Below are 17776 nucleotides of genomic sequence, written 5' to 3' on the forward strand. Positions count from 1 at the left end.
TGACCTCATAAGTATTACAAAATATTTCTGCTTGGTTAGTTTTTACTTCAACACAAAAAGTGCCAATTAAACTAATCATCCAAATTATATTGGATGCAAGACTAATATTTTAACAATAGAAGAAACACTATTTTGTAGGGTAACATTTAGTTTTAGAATAAATATTTAATCTACATTGTATCAATGTAAAAATTAAGAATAAATGACCAAAACATGTCAAACAATTTCAACACAGTATAAATATAATTAATAAATTGTGCTTCTTTGATAAAACATTGGGCAATTTATAAAGTTCAAGGACATTATACAATTTTTTTTTAAATCTTACATTAAGCAATGTTAAGAATAAAAGTCGCACCAGATTAAATCCACATAATAAACTCATTTGATAATTACCTAATTTTGTTTAAATAGCCATGTTTATGACATTGAGCTGCTTTAATTTGAATAATTACAATTGTTCAGTTATGCTTTTATTGATTGTATTGTAATTGTATTCATAATTAACATAAATGTATACACGCAGAGTGCTGGAGTAACTCAGCGGGTCAGGCAGCATCTCTGGAGAACATTGATAGATGATGTTCTGAGTTGGGACCCTTCTTCAGATCTATAACATTGCCTATCTATATTCTCCAGAGATGCTGTCTCACCCGTTGAATTAATCCAGCAGTTGAGGTTTTTTGTAGCAAACCAGGATCTGCAGATCCTTGTATCTATAGATTTATACGTTTGAATCGTAAATTACTATATTTACCCAATTCCTTGTGCTATGTATTCCAGCTGACGACACATACAAGAGCGAACTTCATATTCTACATCCTGACAAAGTGATCTCACGAGAGGCAAAATATCACGTTTTATTCTGCAAAGACAATATAACCATTTAGATGTTTCGTATTTTGTAATATAGTTATAATAATCAACCAATGCATTTTATAACACATAAAGGAATGGAGAAAAGATGCAAAGAACTGGATTTCATTGACATAATTCAGGCTCTCTTATAGTGTTGCCATATGCCCCAACACAAACAAGTGAATGCTTCTCTCCTATCACTGACAAACAACTGAAGGTTGTGATGAGAGTTCACATAACATGATTTAACAAGCAGCTATTTATAATTTAGGGATTTTATAAGTTGTAACCTTAGTGTGGAGGCGGCATTCTTTATGCAGCAAAATAACTATTTCCAATATAAACTTTTTATTTCACATTATTTTTCTTCACATTTTCAGCAAAGACAAGTATAATTGCTTACATGCTCGCATCAATACTACAAGAACACTTGAATTGAAAGGCTAACACAATTCATATAGCCATTTAGGCCAACATTTTACAGCAAATGATATACATACACACCTTTAAAATTGGAAATGCACCTAAGTATTTGTCAGATATTGGTCAAAGACATTAAAGAGAGATGAAAGAACAGTCATTCAGTTTAAATGGTATAATTTAAAACTAACTAAAAGTATCACTGAAAATATGGATTTTGAGTTAGAAGAGATTTAAATCAAGGTGACCAAAACCTTTGCTGCCAGAGACTGGGTAAAGGAAGTGGGAAAATGCAGAGATGAAAAGGGAGGACAAATAAAATTATAGGTAAAAAAGCTGAAAAAGTGTTAAAAGACAATGCCTTTTAGAAAATTGTGATGTCAAAACGTATTACTGAAGTAAACATAGAAACATAGAAAATAGGTGCAGGAGTAGGCCATTCGGCCCTTCGAGCCTGCACCGCCATTCGATATGATCATGGCTGATCATCCAACTCAGTATCCCATCCCTGCCTTCTCTCCATAACCCCTGATGCATTTAGCCACAAGGGCCACATCTAACTCCCTCTTAAATATAGCCAATGAACTGGCCTCAACTACCTTCTGTGGCAGAGAATTCCACAGATTCACCACTCTCTGTGTAAAAAATGATTTTCTCATTTCGGTCCTAAAAGGCTTCTCTCTTATCCTTAAACTGTGACCCCTAGTTCTGGACTTCCCCAACATCGGGAATAATCTTCCTGCATCTAGCCTGTCCAACCCCTTAAGAATTATGTAAGTTTCTATAAGATCCCCCCTCAATCTTCTAAATTCTAGCGTGTACAAGCCGAGTCTATCCAGTCTTTCTTCATATGAAAGTCCTGCCATCCCAGGAATCAGTCTGGTGAACCTTCTCTGTACTCCCTCTATGGCAAGAATGTCTTTCCTCAGATTAGGAGACCAAAACTGTACGCAATACTCCAGGTGTGGTCTCACCAAGACCCTGTACAACTGCAAACTGTACAAGTACAATCATGAATGTAAAGTAAGAACAATTAAATTGCACACAGCAGACTCCTACTACAACCAAAGTGGTAAGTCAAGTCCACTGGTCAGTTTTGGTCACCCTTCTATTGGAAGGATATCATTAAGCTGAAATGACTGCGGAGAAGATTTACGAGGATATGGACAGGAATGAAGACCTGAGCTATAGGGAAAGCCTATTTAGACTTTACAGTAGGACATTATTCCTTGGAACACAGGAACCTAAGGGATTATCTGATAGAAATGTAAAATCAGGAGGGGAATTGATAGAGTGAATGCAAAGATTATATGGCCTAGGGTAGGGGAAAATCAAGAACCATAGGGCTTAGGTTTAAGGTGAGAAGGGTACGATTTAATAGTAATCTGAAGGGCATCTTTTTCACTCTTAAGACGGTGGGTACATTTTTATACATTTTGGTTTCACCATGTAGAAATTACAGGAGTGTTTATACATAGTCTCCCCCATTTCAGGACACCATAATGTTTGGGACACAGCAATCTCATGTAAATGAAAGTAGTCATGTTTAGTATTTTGTTGCATATCCTTTGCATGCAATGACTGCTTGAAGTCTGCGATTCATGGACATCACCATTTGCTGGATGTCTTCCCTGGTGATGCTCTGCCAGGCCTGTATTGCAGCCATCTTTAGCTTATGCTTGTTTTGGGGGCTAGTCCCCTTCAGTTTTCTCTTCAGCATATAAAAGGCATGCTCAATTGGGTTCAGATCGGGTGATTGACTTGGCCATTCAAGAATTGACAATTTGTTAGCTTTGAAAAACTCCTTTGTTGCTTTAGCAGTATGTTTGGGATCATTGTGGTGCTCTGAAATGGGGGGACTATGTATAAACACAGCTGTCATTCTACATGGTGAAACCAAATGTATAAAAATGGCTTTTAATAAAATTTCACATTGTGCACTTTAACCACATCGGATTTTTTTCTATTACAAATCTCAAATTATGGAAGACAGAGGCAAATAAATAAATTATGGGTCTTTGTCCCAAACATTATGGAGGGCACTGTATATTCTATGCTGTTATAAAAATCACGAAAAGACAGAGCACCGACTTCCCTGGCCTGTGAAATGGTGCTCTAGGGAGGAAGACTTCACACTGCATCACCAATTACTTAACATTTATTAACATTTAAAGAGCATTCATAAATCATGTATAGATCCAAGGGCTTGGTGGGTCAACAGCATAGTTTCTCTGACTCCACTCGTTATATGTGAGTGATGGGAACCATGCATAGCAATTCCTGTGTTGTAGACCAAGCCCAGCATGATCCAGTCTACTTTCTCCAGCAAAGTGTGCTGCATAAAATAACCAAAACACTTATATTCATTAAACTAGAAATTTAGCCTATAAAGAGAACACCTTCAAATAAGATTTTGGTCATTTTTGACATCCTCCAAAAGTTAAAGTAACTGGAGAATACCATTAAAAACTACATTAAAATAGCAAACTGTATTCAGTTTCTTAACATGATAAAATATTTTGTCATAGAAGTATGATACATACGAGATTGCATGTATATCAGATCATTGCATCTTAGCACTGATGGAAACATTTCTTTCACTTACATATGAGATTCAAATTTCCTGGAAACTTTACCCAGTATTTTGCAGCTGGCTAAACGTGACTGGATTGTCTGTGATAACTGAGCCTTTGAAACCAGTGGAGACAAAATCTAAACAAAAAAGAATATTTACTGAAAACAACCATTTTTTAAGCTCAAGAAGACAAATACATTGATTACAATAATAGTTTGTTATTTGCAATTTTAACCCCCCAAACAAATCACCAAAACTGCATTTGTTTGCCAAGATAGGAGAGAAACCTTTAGAGAAATGTATGGGGCAAAATTAATTTGCAAAAGGAAAAATATTAAGTTAAAACTAGCAGTGGTTTTGAAAGCAAATCATATTTTCTAAATTTACTTTTTGTTGAATTAATGAACAAAATTGATGATAGTGCAATTAGATTATGAAGCAAAGAAAAAGGACCTTCAGTCGACCATGTCTACACTGAACATCAAGTACCCATTTATACTAATCATACACCAGCACTTTGTCCATAACCTTTTATGCCTTGGTGATTCAAGTGACACATTTTGAAGAAGGGTTTCGGCCCGAAACGTTGCCTATTTCCTTCGCTCCATAGATGCTGCTGCACCCGCTGAGTTTCTCCAGCTTTTTTGTGTGCCGACACATTTTATATGTTGTGAGACTACATGCATCCACCAAGTAGTCAGCCACTGTGTTCTAGATTTCAGCCCTCCAAACCTCTTCATTCTTATTCTAAACCTGCATCCTCTAGTTTTGGACTCCTTTCAGGCTAGGGGGGGAAAGTCAAGGTGGCAGACGTTTCCTATCATCAGGGCCGGACTTAGGAGGCGCGGGGCCCAATTGGGAGCGATTTTGGTGAGCCCCAGATTCCCAGCCAAGGTCTGTAGAATGATAGAAATATAAATATATAATTATAAATGAGTCATATTCAGGCACGTGCCGTGAGTAATTACTCAGGGTAGGCAGTCAGCCGGCTTTTTAAAAAATCTTAAACCGCGCATGCGCAGAGTGTTCTCTCCGTAAAAATAAAAAGTAAAAATTAAGAAAGTAACAATTCAATTTGCCCAAGGCTTCCAAGTCTCCTTCATTCTGAATGACTGAATGGGTGGGGGGTGGAGGGTGACGCAGGTGGAGAGATGGTGGGAAAAACGGGAGCACACCGGGACAACATGAATCAGTTGTGATCTTATTGAATGACTATACTAGTTCAACGGACCAATTGGGGGGGAGAGTTCCTTTCACAGTGTGTGGTGAGTCTGGCCCGGGGTAAAGTTGCGGGGAGGGCAGTAGCGTTGAGAAGGAGGGGGTCGAGGATCATGCCAGTAACCAACTCACTCAACGCTGCCGCGGCGCTCCGGGCGCTGAGCCACTGCATTGTGGCCGGGGAGGGAAGCAGCTCGGGTAGCTGCGAGCGGCCACCATCACCGGACAGCGGAACCCACTTCCATCTCAGCGCCTTCAGCCGGCCCGCTCACCTCTGGTGGTGCTCTCCCTCTGAACAGTGAGGGGACCAGCTCAAGAGCAAAGATCATAGAGCGGAGTGGGTCAGCGGGTGATGGATAACAGGACAGCGGGCGGGTAGAGCTTATACTTGTGTCAGTGTGAACATGGGACCAAATTGAGGTTACTCGCACTGACACATGGAGTAAGTTCCACCGCCCGCTGTCCTGTTATCTATCGCCCGCTGACCTGCTCTTGAGCTGGTTGCTGGCATGATCCCCGGCCCCCTCCTTCTCAACGCTCCTGCCCTCCCCGCAACTTTACCCCTGGCCAGGCTCCCCACACGCTGTGAAAGGAACTCTCCCCCCCCCCGCCTCCTGCGGCGCTGTCCCTTTATAGCCACTTCCCATCAGCTGCTAGCAATGAGGGATAGACTTGGCTCTACCTCAGTACAGCAACATCGTTCTTGATGTTGCTGTACTGAGCGGTAGCCAAGTCAATCTTTCTTGGCTACCAACCTAACATTCGGCCTCCAACATGCAGGACCTGCAATGTGGTGTCACATAGATATTGCAATCAGTGATGGAAATGGGTGGGAACTAGGGGTACGCTAAGGTCCATGAGGCTGAGGTTGGGAAGGAAGGGGGAGGGGGGGGGGGGTAGACGCTATGCCCCCTCGTGAGAAATTTTATTTAACTCTGAAATTGAAGATAGACATAAAGCTGGAGTAACTCAGCAGGACAGGCAGCGTAGCGACTCTGGAGAGAAGACCCTTCTTCAGACTGAACTGAACTCTTGTCGGTGAGAGTACTTGTGATTGTATGAAGAAGGGTCTCGACCAGAAACGCAACCGTATCCCCAGACCCGCTGCCCGTCCCGCTAAGCTGCCACCACCCCGTGTCCAGCTTCAACTCCAGAGCCAAACAAAAAACAGAGTGCTGGAGGAACTCAGCGGGCCAGGCAGCACCCACAGAGGGAACGAATCAGGAGCCGCCATGGGCCAAGACTCTCCCCCCCACCCCCCCAACAGAAAGGAACCGCAGATGCAGTGGTCACCGCAAAATATCAAATGATTCCGGGAATGCCGAGGCGACAGGGTGAGAGAGAGGGAGTGAGAGGGCAAGAGAGAGACGAGATGGGGAGTAGGAGAGAGAAAGGGAGGGAGAGAGCGAAAGACAGAGAGACACAATATGGGTGAATGACTTTTCCTGCAGGAAGAAGGCCCTGCTCACGGCCGGAGCCCTCAATGACTGAGTTTTAAGAAATTCTCACAATGTGTCATCAATACATTGATCCACATTCCTCAGTAAATGTAATTGTGTTTTGACCAAGTATTAATGACGCCGTGTTCGTTTGAATAAAATTCACGGGGTGTTCCTTTGAATAAAATTCACGGGACAACTTTGTTTTGCAAGCTATCCAGTCAAATCATATTATGCATGAATACAATCAAGCCATATTCAAATGCAACAGGTGGTGAAAAGAGATAAATATCAGAGTATTTTGCAATATATAATAGTGCAGCATTATAGTGTCACATCAACAATAGTGATACAAGTTGTAGTAAATGCCTACTATGTTCTGTGTGCTGAAGCAAAGCAAGAATGTCATTGTCCTATCAGGGACACATGACAATAAACTCACTTGAACTTGAACTTGAACAAGTTCAAGTTCACATTTATTGTCACATGCACCAATTAAGGTACAGTGATATTTGAGTTGTCATACAAATAAAAAAGAAAACAGTACACAATAAATTTAACATAAACATCCACCACAGTGGAATCAACATTTCTCACTATGATGGAAGGTAATAAAATTCAGTCATCTTCCTTCTTTGTTCACCCGTGGTGGTCGGGGCTTTTGACCCCTCAGCACTGCCTCTGCCGACGGTCCGCTGTTCAAGCCCTCTCGTCGGGATGATGAAAACTCCGTCGTCGGGACAGATCGGAACACTCCGCAGCATGGAGCTCCCGAGTCGGTCTCTTCTTACTGGAGACCGCAGCTTCACGGTGTTAAAGTCCACAGGCCCCGCGGTCGGAGCATTTCCAAAGCGATTCTCGGCAAAGGATCGCCTGCCCCGCGATGGTAAGTCCGCGCCGCGCTTGCGGCTTGAAGCTCCAGGCCGGTTTCCAGGAAAGGCCGCACCAAGTAAGCAGAGGTAAGTGACTGAAGGTTTCCCTCTATTTCCCCCCCTCCCCCCCCCACCACGTAAAACATACCGAGAAACATTAAAACATACATTTTATTTTAGACACACTAAAAATAACATAAAAAATGAAACGACACATAGACTGCTGCCAAGGCTGCCATTCACCACAGATTCCACTAAATAAATTCATCCTCAGCTCCTACCTCAAAGAAAATCCTTTAAGACCTTCCCCATGATCATTGCAATTCTCTCCTTAATCAACATTGCAATGCCACATCCTTTTTGTACCCTCCTGCCACACCTGAAGATTCTCTACCTTGAAATGACACTGTGCCAATCCTACCCTTCTTTCAATTGTGTTTCCTTGAGAGCAAAAGTACCGCATTTCATGTGTTGAGCAATGTTCTTAAGTCCATTTGCCTTACTTTAGATATATATTGTATTAAACAATGCAATTTTGCTCAACAGTTCTCCCATGTGCCTTACCAAGCCCATGTTTTTCTGTAATAAACTTTCACAATTTTTCAAAATTAAAGCTCAAGTGATTAAAGGGAGAGCCAGTAATATGTGGAGCATTATAAACATTCCAAGATGCATCACTGAGGCATAATCAAACAAAATTTACCAGACAGCTGCAAAAGGAGTTATTATGGTAAATGATCAAAGTAAATCAATTTAAATACCTTGGAGTCTTTGTGACTAGAAAATATACCTCTCTATTCCAAGCAAATTTTCCACCATTAATTACTAAATTAAATGCCCTTATTCAATTTTGGAAAACACTCCCTATTTCCCTTATAGGTAGAGTAAATGCCATAGTGATTTTTTTTCCTTCCACAACTCCTATACCTATTTCAATCAATACCGATTTATCTCCCTAAAAGATTTTTTTTTTTAAACTTGACTCTGTTATTACAAATTTTATTTGGGATTATAAAACCCATAGAATTCACAAACGACACTTATGTAAATCTAAAGAAAATGGAGGATTAGCCCTCCCCAATTTTATTTTCTATTACTGGGCAACTAATATTAAAAATTTAATCTACTGGATGGATGATACATGTCAACAGGTAAATTGGTTAAAAATGGAGAGGGAAGACTGTTTGCCTTTTAATATAGGCGCGATTCTTCTTTCTCCAATACTTCTGAATAAATCAACGTATGAGCAAAATCCGATAATACATAGCACCCTACGAATTTGGAAACAGTTGAAATCAAGTCTCAAACTGAGAAATGTCTCTCTCCTTTTACCAATCGCTAACAATCCCTCGTTTAAACCGTCTACTTTAGATAAGGCATTTGCACAATGGAAAAACTCAGGAATCAAAACGCTGGGAGATCTTTACGAGAAGGGGATTTCGTTTCAAGAATTACAGGAGAAATATCATTCGAAAGCAAGTAATTATTTTAGATATCTTCAAATCCGAGACTATGTGAAAACACACACACAAGACTGTCATTCTATGGGCCCAGATATATCAGACAAACGCATGAATAGACAGGCAGATACAAGTAAGTTAATATCCTATATTTGCAACACCCTTTTAACTGCTCACATCCCATCTTCTGAAATGCTTAGGCGAGCATGGGAAGATGAATTAGGTCTATTAATCTCAAATGATAGCTGGGAGGAAAGCCTTTTATACATACATTACTGCTCTCTTCAAGTTAGGCACTCCCTGATACAATTTAAAATACTGCACAGACTATTCACAGTCCAAATTGAACAAGATCTTCCCAAATGTCTCTCCTATTTGTGATAAATGTCTCCTCCAAAAAGCAACTACAACCCATTCTTTTGCTTCCTGTATAATGTTACAAAACTTCTGGATGAGAATATTTGATACCTTCTCCAAAATACTAAAATTAAATTGGAACCAGACATAAAACTGATCATATTAGGTACGTCAGAGGCCTGCTCTAAGCTAACGATATTTCAAAGACGTTTCCTCAATACGGCCCAATAATGGCGAAAAAATTAATACTCAAATTTTGGAAACAGACAACAGTCCCTACAGTGAAGATGTGGAGTACAGATATGTCCGAGACACTACATTTGGAAAACATTAGGCTTGTCTTGGTGGAAAAACCAGATCAATTTCTTAAGACATGGTTACCTTTTACTTAATTATTACGACAACAGAATGGTTAAACACAAATTTAAATTTAAATCCGATGCCGGGATGGGTGGGGGGGTTGGGGAAAAGGTATATCTCCATGTTTTCTTTTTGTATTTCCTATCTTTTCTTCCGCACTGCTTTGGTAGCTTAGGGGTCTTTTTCCTGCTCTTTTCTATTTTATTTCTTTTTTCTTCATTCTTTTCCTTCTTCTTTCTTTGTTTTCCTTTTTTTTTCTTTTTTCTTTTTTTTTAAATTCAGGTTATAAGGTTAAAAATGAAGCTGTCCAATAATTGTATAATTGTTATGCCGATCGTCTTATCCTTGTACAACTACTTCTAATAACAATATATTTTTTTTAAAGTAAATCAAATGGGTACATCATAGAGAGTAGCCTATGGAGTTTCGGTAGATAGCTAAAAATGTATGCAGGAAATTCCAAAACGCGGGTCCTTCACAGCAGAGCCCATGGGAATACAAAACTCGGGAATGTACAAAATGGCAGGAATTAGGGGACAATGAATCTTAGGTGTGTTGAAGCACTGGAAGGACAAATGGAGAAAAATGAGAATCTTCAAACGGAGGCAGAGCAATAACAGGAGTTAAAGAGGATCCCAGTTGTTTTTGGATAGTATTACATATAATTAGTATTGGTGGGCGGCGCGACTCTTGTCAGCAGCGGCCTCTGCAGTCCGTCTGTCTTTTTATTGTTTTCTGTCTTGTTCTATGCAGTTTTTATTGTTTTTTTTGTCGGGGTATGTGTGTGGTATGTGTGTGGGGTGGGGTGGGGTGGGGTGGGGGAACTTTAAGGTCTTTCCCCTGCACGGGAGATCCGACCTTTTCTTTGTCGGGTCTCCGTTGTCGTTGGGGCTGCAACGTGGAGCGGCCTCCAACAGGAATGACCTGGGGCTCCAGTCGTGGAGCTGCGGATTTACTCACCATCACGGAGCTGGCCGAGTCCGGAGCGGGTGGAGCTGTGGTGGAGCGCTGCTGTGACCCGACACCCGGAGATTCGGAAGCTCCTACCGCAGGTCTGTGGACGGTAATGCCGGGAGCCCGCGGGTCCCTGGTGGGAGACCGCTTTTCGGGGCTTCCGCAGCGGCGACTTCTCCCGCCCGAGTTGCGGGGTTGAAGATTACCTGGAGCGGGGCCTTACATCACCGCCCCGCGCGGTTTGGAATGGCCGCGGGACTTTGTGAGCGCCCGCCGGGGCTCCAACACCAAGAGCCCGCCGGGGCTCCAACACCAAGACCCGGTGCGTGGCCTTGCATCGCCCGGCGTGGCTTTAATGGCTGCGGGACATTTAACATTGCCCGCCGGGGGCTTTGACTCTGTCTTTGACTCTGACATGAGGGGGAGAGGGGAGTGCAGGGGAGAGATATGTTTAAGTTTTGCCTTCCATCACAGTGAGGAGGAGACTCACTGTGATGGATGTTTATGTGAATTGAATTGTGTTGGTGTGTCTTGGTTCTTTTTTTGTATGGCTGCAGAAACCAAATTTCATTTGAACCTCATGTGAGGTTCAAATGATAATAAAAGGTATTGTATTGTATTGTATTGTATTGAACAAAAATTCCATTAGCAATATTGATGACGTTCATCAAATGTAATTGTATTTTGTGCTATCTAATTTCACCCAAACGTCTCCAAGCCTTCAGTAATGTTTTAATGTTGCAAGGCAAGAATATAAAACTGTGATTTTAAACTGCTTGTTCTGAAATCAGTAAACTTATATTTTAATTACATAGGCCAGGATATACAGTAGGCAGCAACATTACTTTATTTTTAAGAAGAGTACAGCATTGAAAGCAGTCAGGCTATGTTTAAATGATCAGATCAGGTGATTAAAAAATCAGGGTGGATGATGCAAAGAGGGTAAGAGTTATGTTATTTTACAGAGGTGAAGTTAGGGGGCAGTAGTCCTTGGCTTCAAATATAATAACGAGGTTGTGCATTGCCCTGGTTCGCCACAGTCAAAACTATTGGCGTGCAAGATGCAGATGGCGACTGAAAAGCAGAGCTGATGGTGGAGGTGTGAATGTGATAACTTTTGGTTTCTCAATAATTAGTTGGAAAGCTTTTACTTTATTCAGTGTTAGATGCTGGGCTTGCATTCTCTCAATGTGGAGACGATTATGAACTCATAACAAACCTGAGAATGAGATGGACGAGTATTAACAGCACACATCTGGAAAAGGACAATGCATTTTTGAAATGGAATGTGAAAAATAGCATAAATAGTGGGAAATTGGAAGGGACCAACAATAGATCCTTTGGGGCACCGGAGTGAATAGTACAGAAACATTTTGCCATTACAAGTCATTTTCTAGCTGAGACTGGCAAGGTAAGAACTGAATAAATACCAGCCTGCTAGATGATAAAGAGAAAGTATTGGGGGGAAATGCAGTGTTCAACTACAGTAAATGTCAATTCAGGTCAAGAAAAATGAGAAGGAAGTGTTTATTTTTGTTCCAATCTCATGGGATGTCATGTGCAGCTTTGAGGAAAGTCCATTTTTGTGAAAGGGACAATAATCTGATAGAAGCAATTTTAAAACAGATTTCCAACATGAAAATAAAATGTCCACTTCCATAGAAAATCGTATATAAAAATACAATTCCTAAAGTAGGTTGAATAAGTAGATAGATGGTAAATAAATTGGTTTGTGAAGACCAGGGATCTGAGGTAGGTTGACAAAAACAAAATCGAAAGGACAGAAAGCAGAGATTAGTGATAACTAGATGATTTTCAGACACGACAGAACTATACATTGGTGCTCCCCAGTGGTCAGCAATAAGATTACTGCTGATTCAGAATTAAATTAATGATTTGGACAATGATGTATGGGGCATAATTTTAAGATATGCAGAGACTATAAAACTCAGATGCAAAAAAAATCGATGAAGCGGATTGCAGAGTAAAGTAATTTTTAGAGTCTACTCTAAACAGAAATCATGGTTGAAGAGAGATTCACTAAGTGGGACCCGTTTGGTCCCTGTTTTATACGGGAGGCCTGGTCCCCCAACGCAACCCATTCCCCAACGCAATATTCCACCACTTATCCGTTTCCCCAACGCAACCCATTCTCCCAATGCAATATTCCACCACTCATGCATAGGCCCCAACTGCGCGGCCCATTTCCTTCATCCCCCAGCAATCCCTCCCCCTCCTCTTCACCCTCCCTCTATTCCTCACCTCCCCCAATCCCTCCCTCACCTTTCCCCTACCCTCAGTCACTCCCTCCCTCCATCCACAACTCCTCTCCCCTCCCTACCCCCTCCTATCCCTCTATCCCCCACTCCTCACCTCCCCTATCCACCCCACTATCCTTCCTCACCTCCCCCACTGCCCTCCTCTCTCTCTATTTCCCCACTCCCTCCCTCCCCCATTCCCCCCTCTATTCCCCCCCTCCCCCACTCTCCCTCCTCACCTCCCCCCTCTCCCTTCCTATCCCCTCCTTTCCCTAAATCCCCCCACACTCCCTCCTCACCTCCCGAGGATCTCGGGGTTGCATCCATCGGCCTCAGAGCCAGCCTCAGAGCCCAGGCCCCGGATCGTCAGCGCCCAGGCCCTGGGTCGTTGACGCTGGCTGACACAGCCTCACCCGCTCTCCACCCGGCAGAGCGTTAGTGATGTACACTCCACTCCTTCAGCTTTATTCTCCTTGCCGGGCAAGGTGGGCATCGTCGGTGACTGACAACGGACGCGGCCAATCAGTGCGGCGATGGTGCAGGAAGGGGTGTCGCGCCGAGCGAGGCGGGCGCCACCGTTGACTGACAGCAGATGTGGCCAATCAGTGCGGCGATGGTGCAGGAAGGGGCGCCGCCATTCCGGCCGTGGCGGTGACCGACAGGAGATGAGACCAATCTGCGCAAGCGCGTTTTTAAAGATTTTTAAACCTTAATAACTTTTAAAATATACCATCGATCGAAACAAAACTTGTTGCACCTGCAGCACAGGAGAATGGTAAGGTGGCGAAAAATCGGTGCGCTACCGTGTACTGTTTTTGTGCAAATAGAAAAACCACGCAAAACCATCAGAAGATAACAAGATCAGAGTTTTAGTTATATATAGATAGATATAGATGATTCAGCATTGCAATTGAAGTTCAAGTATGATCTCCACGAGGCTATTAGGAATGATAAGACCCTTCTAAAACAAGCTGCAGGCTCAATTCAATCAAGTGGATGCCAAGCGACAGGCAGGGCCTGAACACCAACATACCTACAAGTCAAAATTGGGGGACGATCTCTGGCAATGATGAGCTAACCGCCTTTACACCCATTTTGAAACAAAGCTTCAACAAGGGGTTTTGTCCCTTCCCCCACTGGCCCTGATCTGTACATCTAGGTGGCAGAAGTCAGATCAACTTTCACGAGATAAACTCTCAGAAAGCAAACAGCCCAGATGGACTCTCTGGACGAGTTATGAAATTGTGCGCCAATCAGCTGCCAGTGTTTACGGACATCTTCAACCACTTACTTCAACGGCCTTCTGACCCCATATGCTCCATCATTATAGTCCTCAAGAAACATAAAGTGACCTACAGTAAGTCAATGATTACCGCTCAATTGCTCTAACATCAACCACAATGAATAGCTGTGAGAGATTGGTAATGGCCCACATTTGTGCCAGTCTTCTGGACAATTCTCTGCCACAGAAGGTAGTTGAGGCCAGTTCGTTGGCTATATTTAAGAGGGAGTTAGATGTGGCCCTTGTGGCTAAAGGGATCAGGGGGTATGGAGAGAAGGCAGGTACAGGATACTGAGTTGGATGATCAGCCATGATCATATTGAATGGCGGTGCAGGCTCGAAGGGCCGAATGGCCTACTCCTGCACCTATTTTCTATGTTTCTATGTTTCTAATCCAGATCTCTGGGTACAGGAAAAATAAGTCTACGGAGGATGCCATCTCTCTTAAGCCCTGGCTCACCGTGACAACAAGGAAATCAATCCTGAACCAATCACCTCTTTCACATCTCATTCCCAGAGGAGCTGCCACAAACTCTCACTCTTAACACCACCTCATTTGGTTATTACATTATTGTATTTTAGTAGTCTTTTGCACTACTCAGATCTTGCACTACAATCTCGCATCATTTTTGCACTTGTTGTTGTATCTATTGTTGTATTTATCATTACTATATGTATACTGTTTACTCTCTGAGCTTCATATCAACAAGGAACTTCATTTCATCCTGGTGTATATGACAATAAACTAATCTGAATTTGAATCTGAACCTGACAAAGATTAGAAAAATGTACTAATAGTTGGTGCACAAAGCGAGAAAGGTTATGTTTTGGCAGACAGAATGAAAAATATCTGTGTTTAGAGATACAGCATGGAAACAGGCCCTTCAGCCCATCGTGTCTGAATAATCCGTTCACACTCTCTCACACTGAATCATCTGTTCACAGTGATCATCCGTTCACACTAGTTATCTTGGGGCAATTTACAGAGGCCAATTAACCTGCAAGCCCGCATGACCTTGGGACAGGGGTGGAAATCAACCTGGTCACAGGGAGAACGTGTAAATTTCACACAGACAGCACCCGAGGTCACGATCGAACCCTGATCCCTGGCTCTGAGAGGAAGCCGTTCCACAGCTGTGCCACTCTGCTCCCTTCTGAACCAGACATTTTTAAAGAGGGTGCAGTTAAAGAGCTACATTTCATTGGATGTACACAAAACTTTCAAAGTGGCAAGAATGGTTGAGAATACCGCTAATTACCAAAGTCAAAGTGCAAATTAGTTATGCTAAACATAAAATATTAGCACAGCCTCAGGTAAACTACGGTGCTCAGGCAAATTTAAAGATGGACAGTAAGACCTTGGAACAGGTGCCAAGATTTACTAAATGAGAGCCTTAAATATATAAAACTGCAAGACCAGATCATGTTAAGATGTGACCAGCAGAGCTTTTCAAAGTCACAAATATAGCTTCAATAGTCTAAATACGGTGGAACTATTCCCATTGGCAGAAGGCCTTAATTGTGAGCATAACATTAAAAGTGATTAACAAAAGTGATGAAGACAAGGATTTGTTTGACATAGCAAGAAATTGTGATCTGGCAAGGGCGTCCATAATGAAAACTGGATAAGTACTTATCCAGGGGAAAAATAAACAGGAAAAGTGGCGAGGATTTTATAAATTGAACATGTCTAACAAAGCAGATATGAGAGACAAAGATAACACTTCAATATTATTATTGCCATTCTAGTGAATGACTGCAAAGTAGTACAAACACGTACCATCTTTCATTCATATGCTGTCGCTTTAATTATATACACATAATCAAGATATACTCATACATGGAAACAGCAAACACTTATTGTTTTAAATTTTCATTACCTCTTGCCTGATGGTTTCCTTTGGTAAAGCATTAATTACAGTCAGGAGAGTCTCCAACCATGCATTGCTGACCACTGGCCAAAAAAACAAACATAATAAACTGTGACAAATTAAACTACAAAATTATGGTTTTAATATATTACATAATTAGCTCCATTGTCCAGTTCTGCAGGCTAATACAAAAGCCATTCTTGGCAAAAGCACAATTACTTTTTATTTATATCCTGAAACAACAGTCTTACAACAAGGAACCAAAATCGAGACATTTATTTTCATAGAAAAGAGCTAAACAAATTTGAAGTGTTCTTATATTAGTGAACTTATCAACCTCCTAGTAGGTTATGGTGTAGAACAGAATGTTTATTATCATGAAAAAAAAATCCAAGAAAGCATATGAGCAAATGTCTTAAAACATTTTTTAGGATATTTATTTCTGGAAGTCACAATGGTTTTGGAAAGCCTCATTTGAATAGGTATATTGTAAGCAATACCCTACAATAGTTATGGAAAAATAAAATACTTCTTGGAATCAGGTATCAGGAGAAAAGGATAAGTACTTATGAAGGGGAAAAATTTAGGTCGGTGGGGGCATTGCAAGCCGGCAGCCCTGCCAGCAGCGTGTTAGTTATTTCAACTTTTTTAAATTTTTTTAGTGTGTTTTAATGTGTTTTTAATGTCTCTGTGTGTCTTGTGTGGGGGTTGGTGTGGGGGGGTAAGGGGGAAACCGCTTCGGTCGCCTCCTCCATGGAGAGGTGACTTTTTCCATGTCGCCTAACATCGAGGATCGGGCGGCCTTTCCCAGAGACGTACCCAGGGCTTCAGCGGCGGGCGCAGCGTGGACTCTCGTCACGGAGCTCTGACCGCGGCCCTGCTGTCTGCGGTGCTTCTGGCTGCGGCGCGGTGGGAACTTTAAATCTTCGACCGAGGGCCTGTGGCCTACACCAACTTGAAGCCACGGTCTCCGGTGGGGAAGCAACGATTCAGGACTTACCTGGATTTTATCTGGACTTTACCTTGTCTGTACATCTGGACGCCCGCAGCGGTGACTGCGGAGGGTTGAGGTCCCGACCACGGGGGAAAATGGAGGAGGACTGGCCACATTTTGTGCCTTCCACCACAGTGATGAATGCTGTGGTGGATGTTTGTGTTAACATTTTTTATTGTGTTTTTGTGTGTTCTTTTTCATTGTACCGCTGCTGGCAAATTCATTTCACTTTGACGAATAAAACTGATTGAATAAAGCTGATTGATTGCACACCAAATACATTTAACAAGAGGTTTTGTTTGACTATAGTAGGGAGAAATAGGTGATAGTGCCAGACCTTTTTGTCCACACCAAATGAACAGAAGCAGTTAAGAGTCAACTGTGTTGATCAGTCTGGAATTGCAATCAGACCTTATGGAGCAAAGTTGTCAGATTTCCTTCCCTGGAGTCCAAAAATTAATGCACCATTTCCAAACACAATTAGAAATGATGCACATCTGGATATAAATAAGTATTTTCATGTTTTAGCATAATTTAATTTAGATGCAGTTAACCAATGTGAATTAATTGAAGGAAAATTACATAAAATCTAATGATGAATAACAACTTGTCCTTTAAAACAGTTTTTTATAATAATGATCTGATGGAGCCCATAGTTCACTAAAGGAGGCAGTGCAAGTAGATAGGGAGGCAAAGAAGGCAGATGGTATGATTGCCGTCATCGCTAGGGGTATTCAATAAAAGAGTCGGGAAGTAATGATGCAGCTCTATAGGAATTGTTTAGACCGCATATGGAGTATTCCGTGCAATTATGGTCGTCCCATTACAGGAAAGATATGGATGCTTTGGGGAGAGTGC

The 17776-nt window shown here is 41.8% G+C and overlaps 1 protein-coding gene across 9 annotated transcripts in view; it reads right to left on the reverse strand.

Moving 5' to 3' along the window:
* ppp4r4 (protein phosphatase 4 regulatory subunit 4) overlaps nucleotides 1-17776 on the reverse strand; it is a 118151-nt gene that overhangs the window by 41720 nt on the left and 58655 nt on the right. For all 9 annotated transcript variants that reach the window (XR_004413159.1, XR_004413158.1, XR_004413160.1 and 6 more), the window contains 3 exons: nucleotides 15934-16007; nucleotides 3884-3990; nucleotides 758-865 (listed from right to left, as the gene is read on the reverse strand). Coding sequence is in view for 6 of the 9 variants with exons in the window: in XM_033027709.1 (XP_032883600.1) it covers nucleotides 758-865; nucleotides 3884-3990; nucleotides 15934-16007 (289 nt within the window). In the remaining 3 variants the exon portion in view is untranslated. The remainder of the gene's footprint in view (nucleotides 1-757; nucleotides 866-3883; nucleotides 3991-15933; nucleotides 16008-17776) is intronic.

This window comes from Amblyraja radiata, chromosome 9, assembly GCF_010909765.2.
Source record: "Amblyraja radiata isolate CabotCenter1 chromosome 9, sAmbRad1.1.pri, whole genome shotgun sequence".
Lineage (NCBI taxonomy): Eukaryota > Metazoa > Chordata > Chondrichthyes > Rajiformes > Rajidae > Amblyraja > Amblyraja radiata.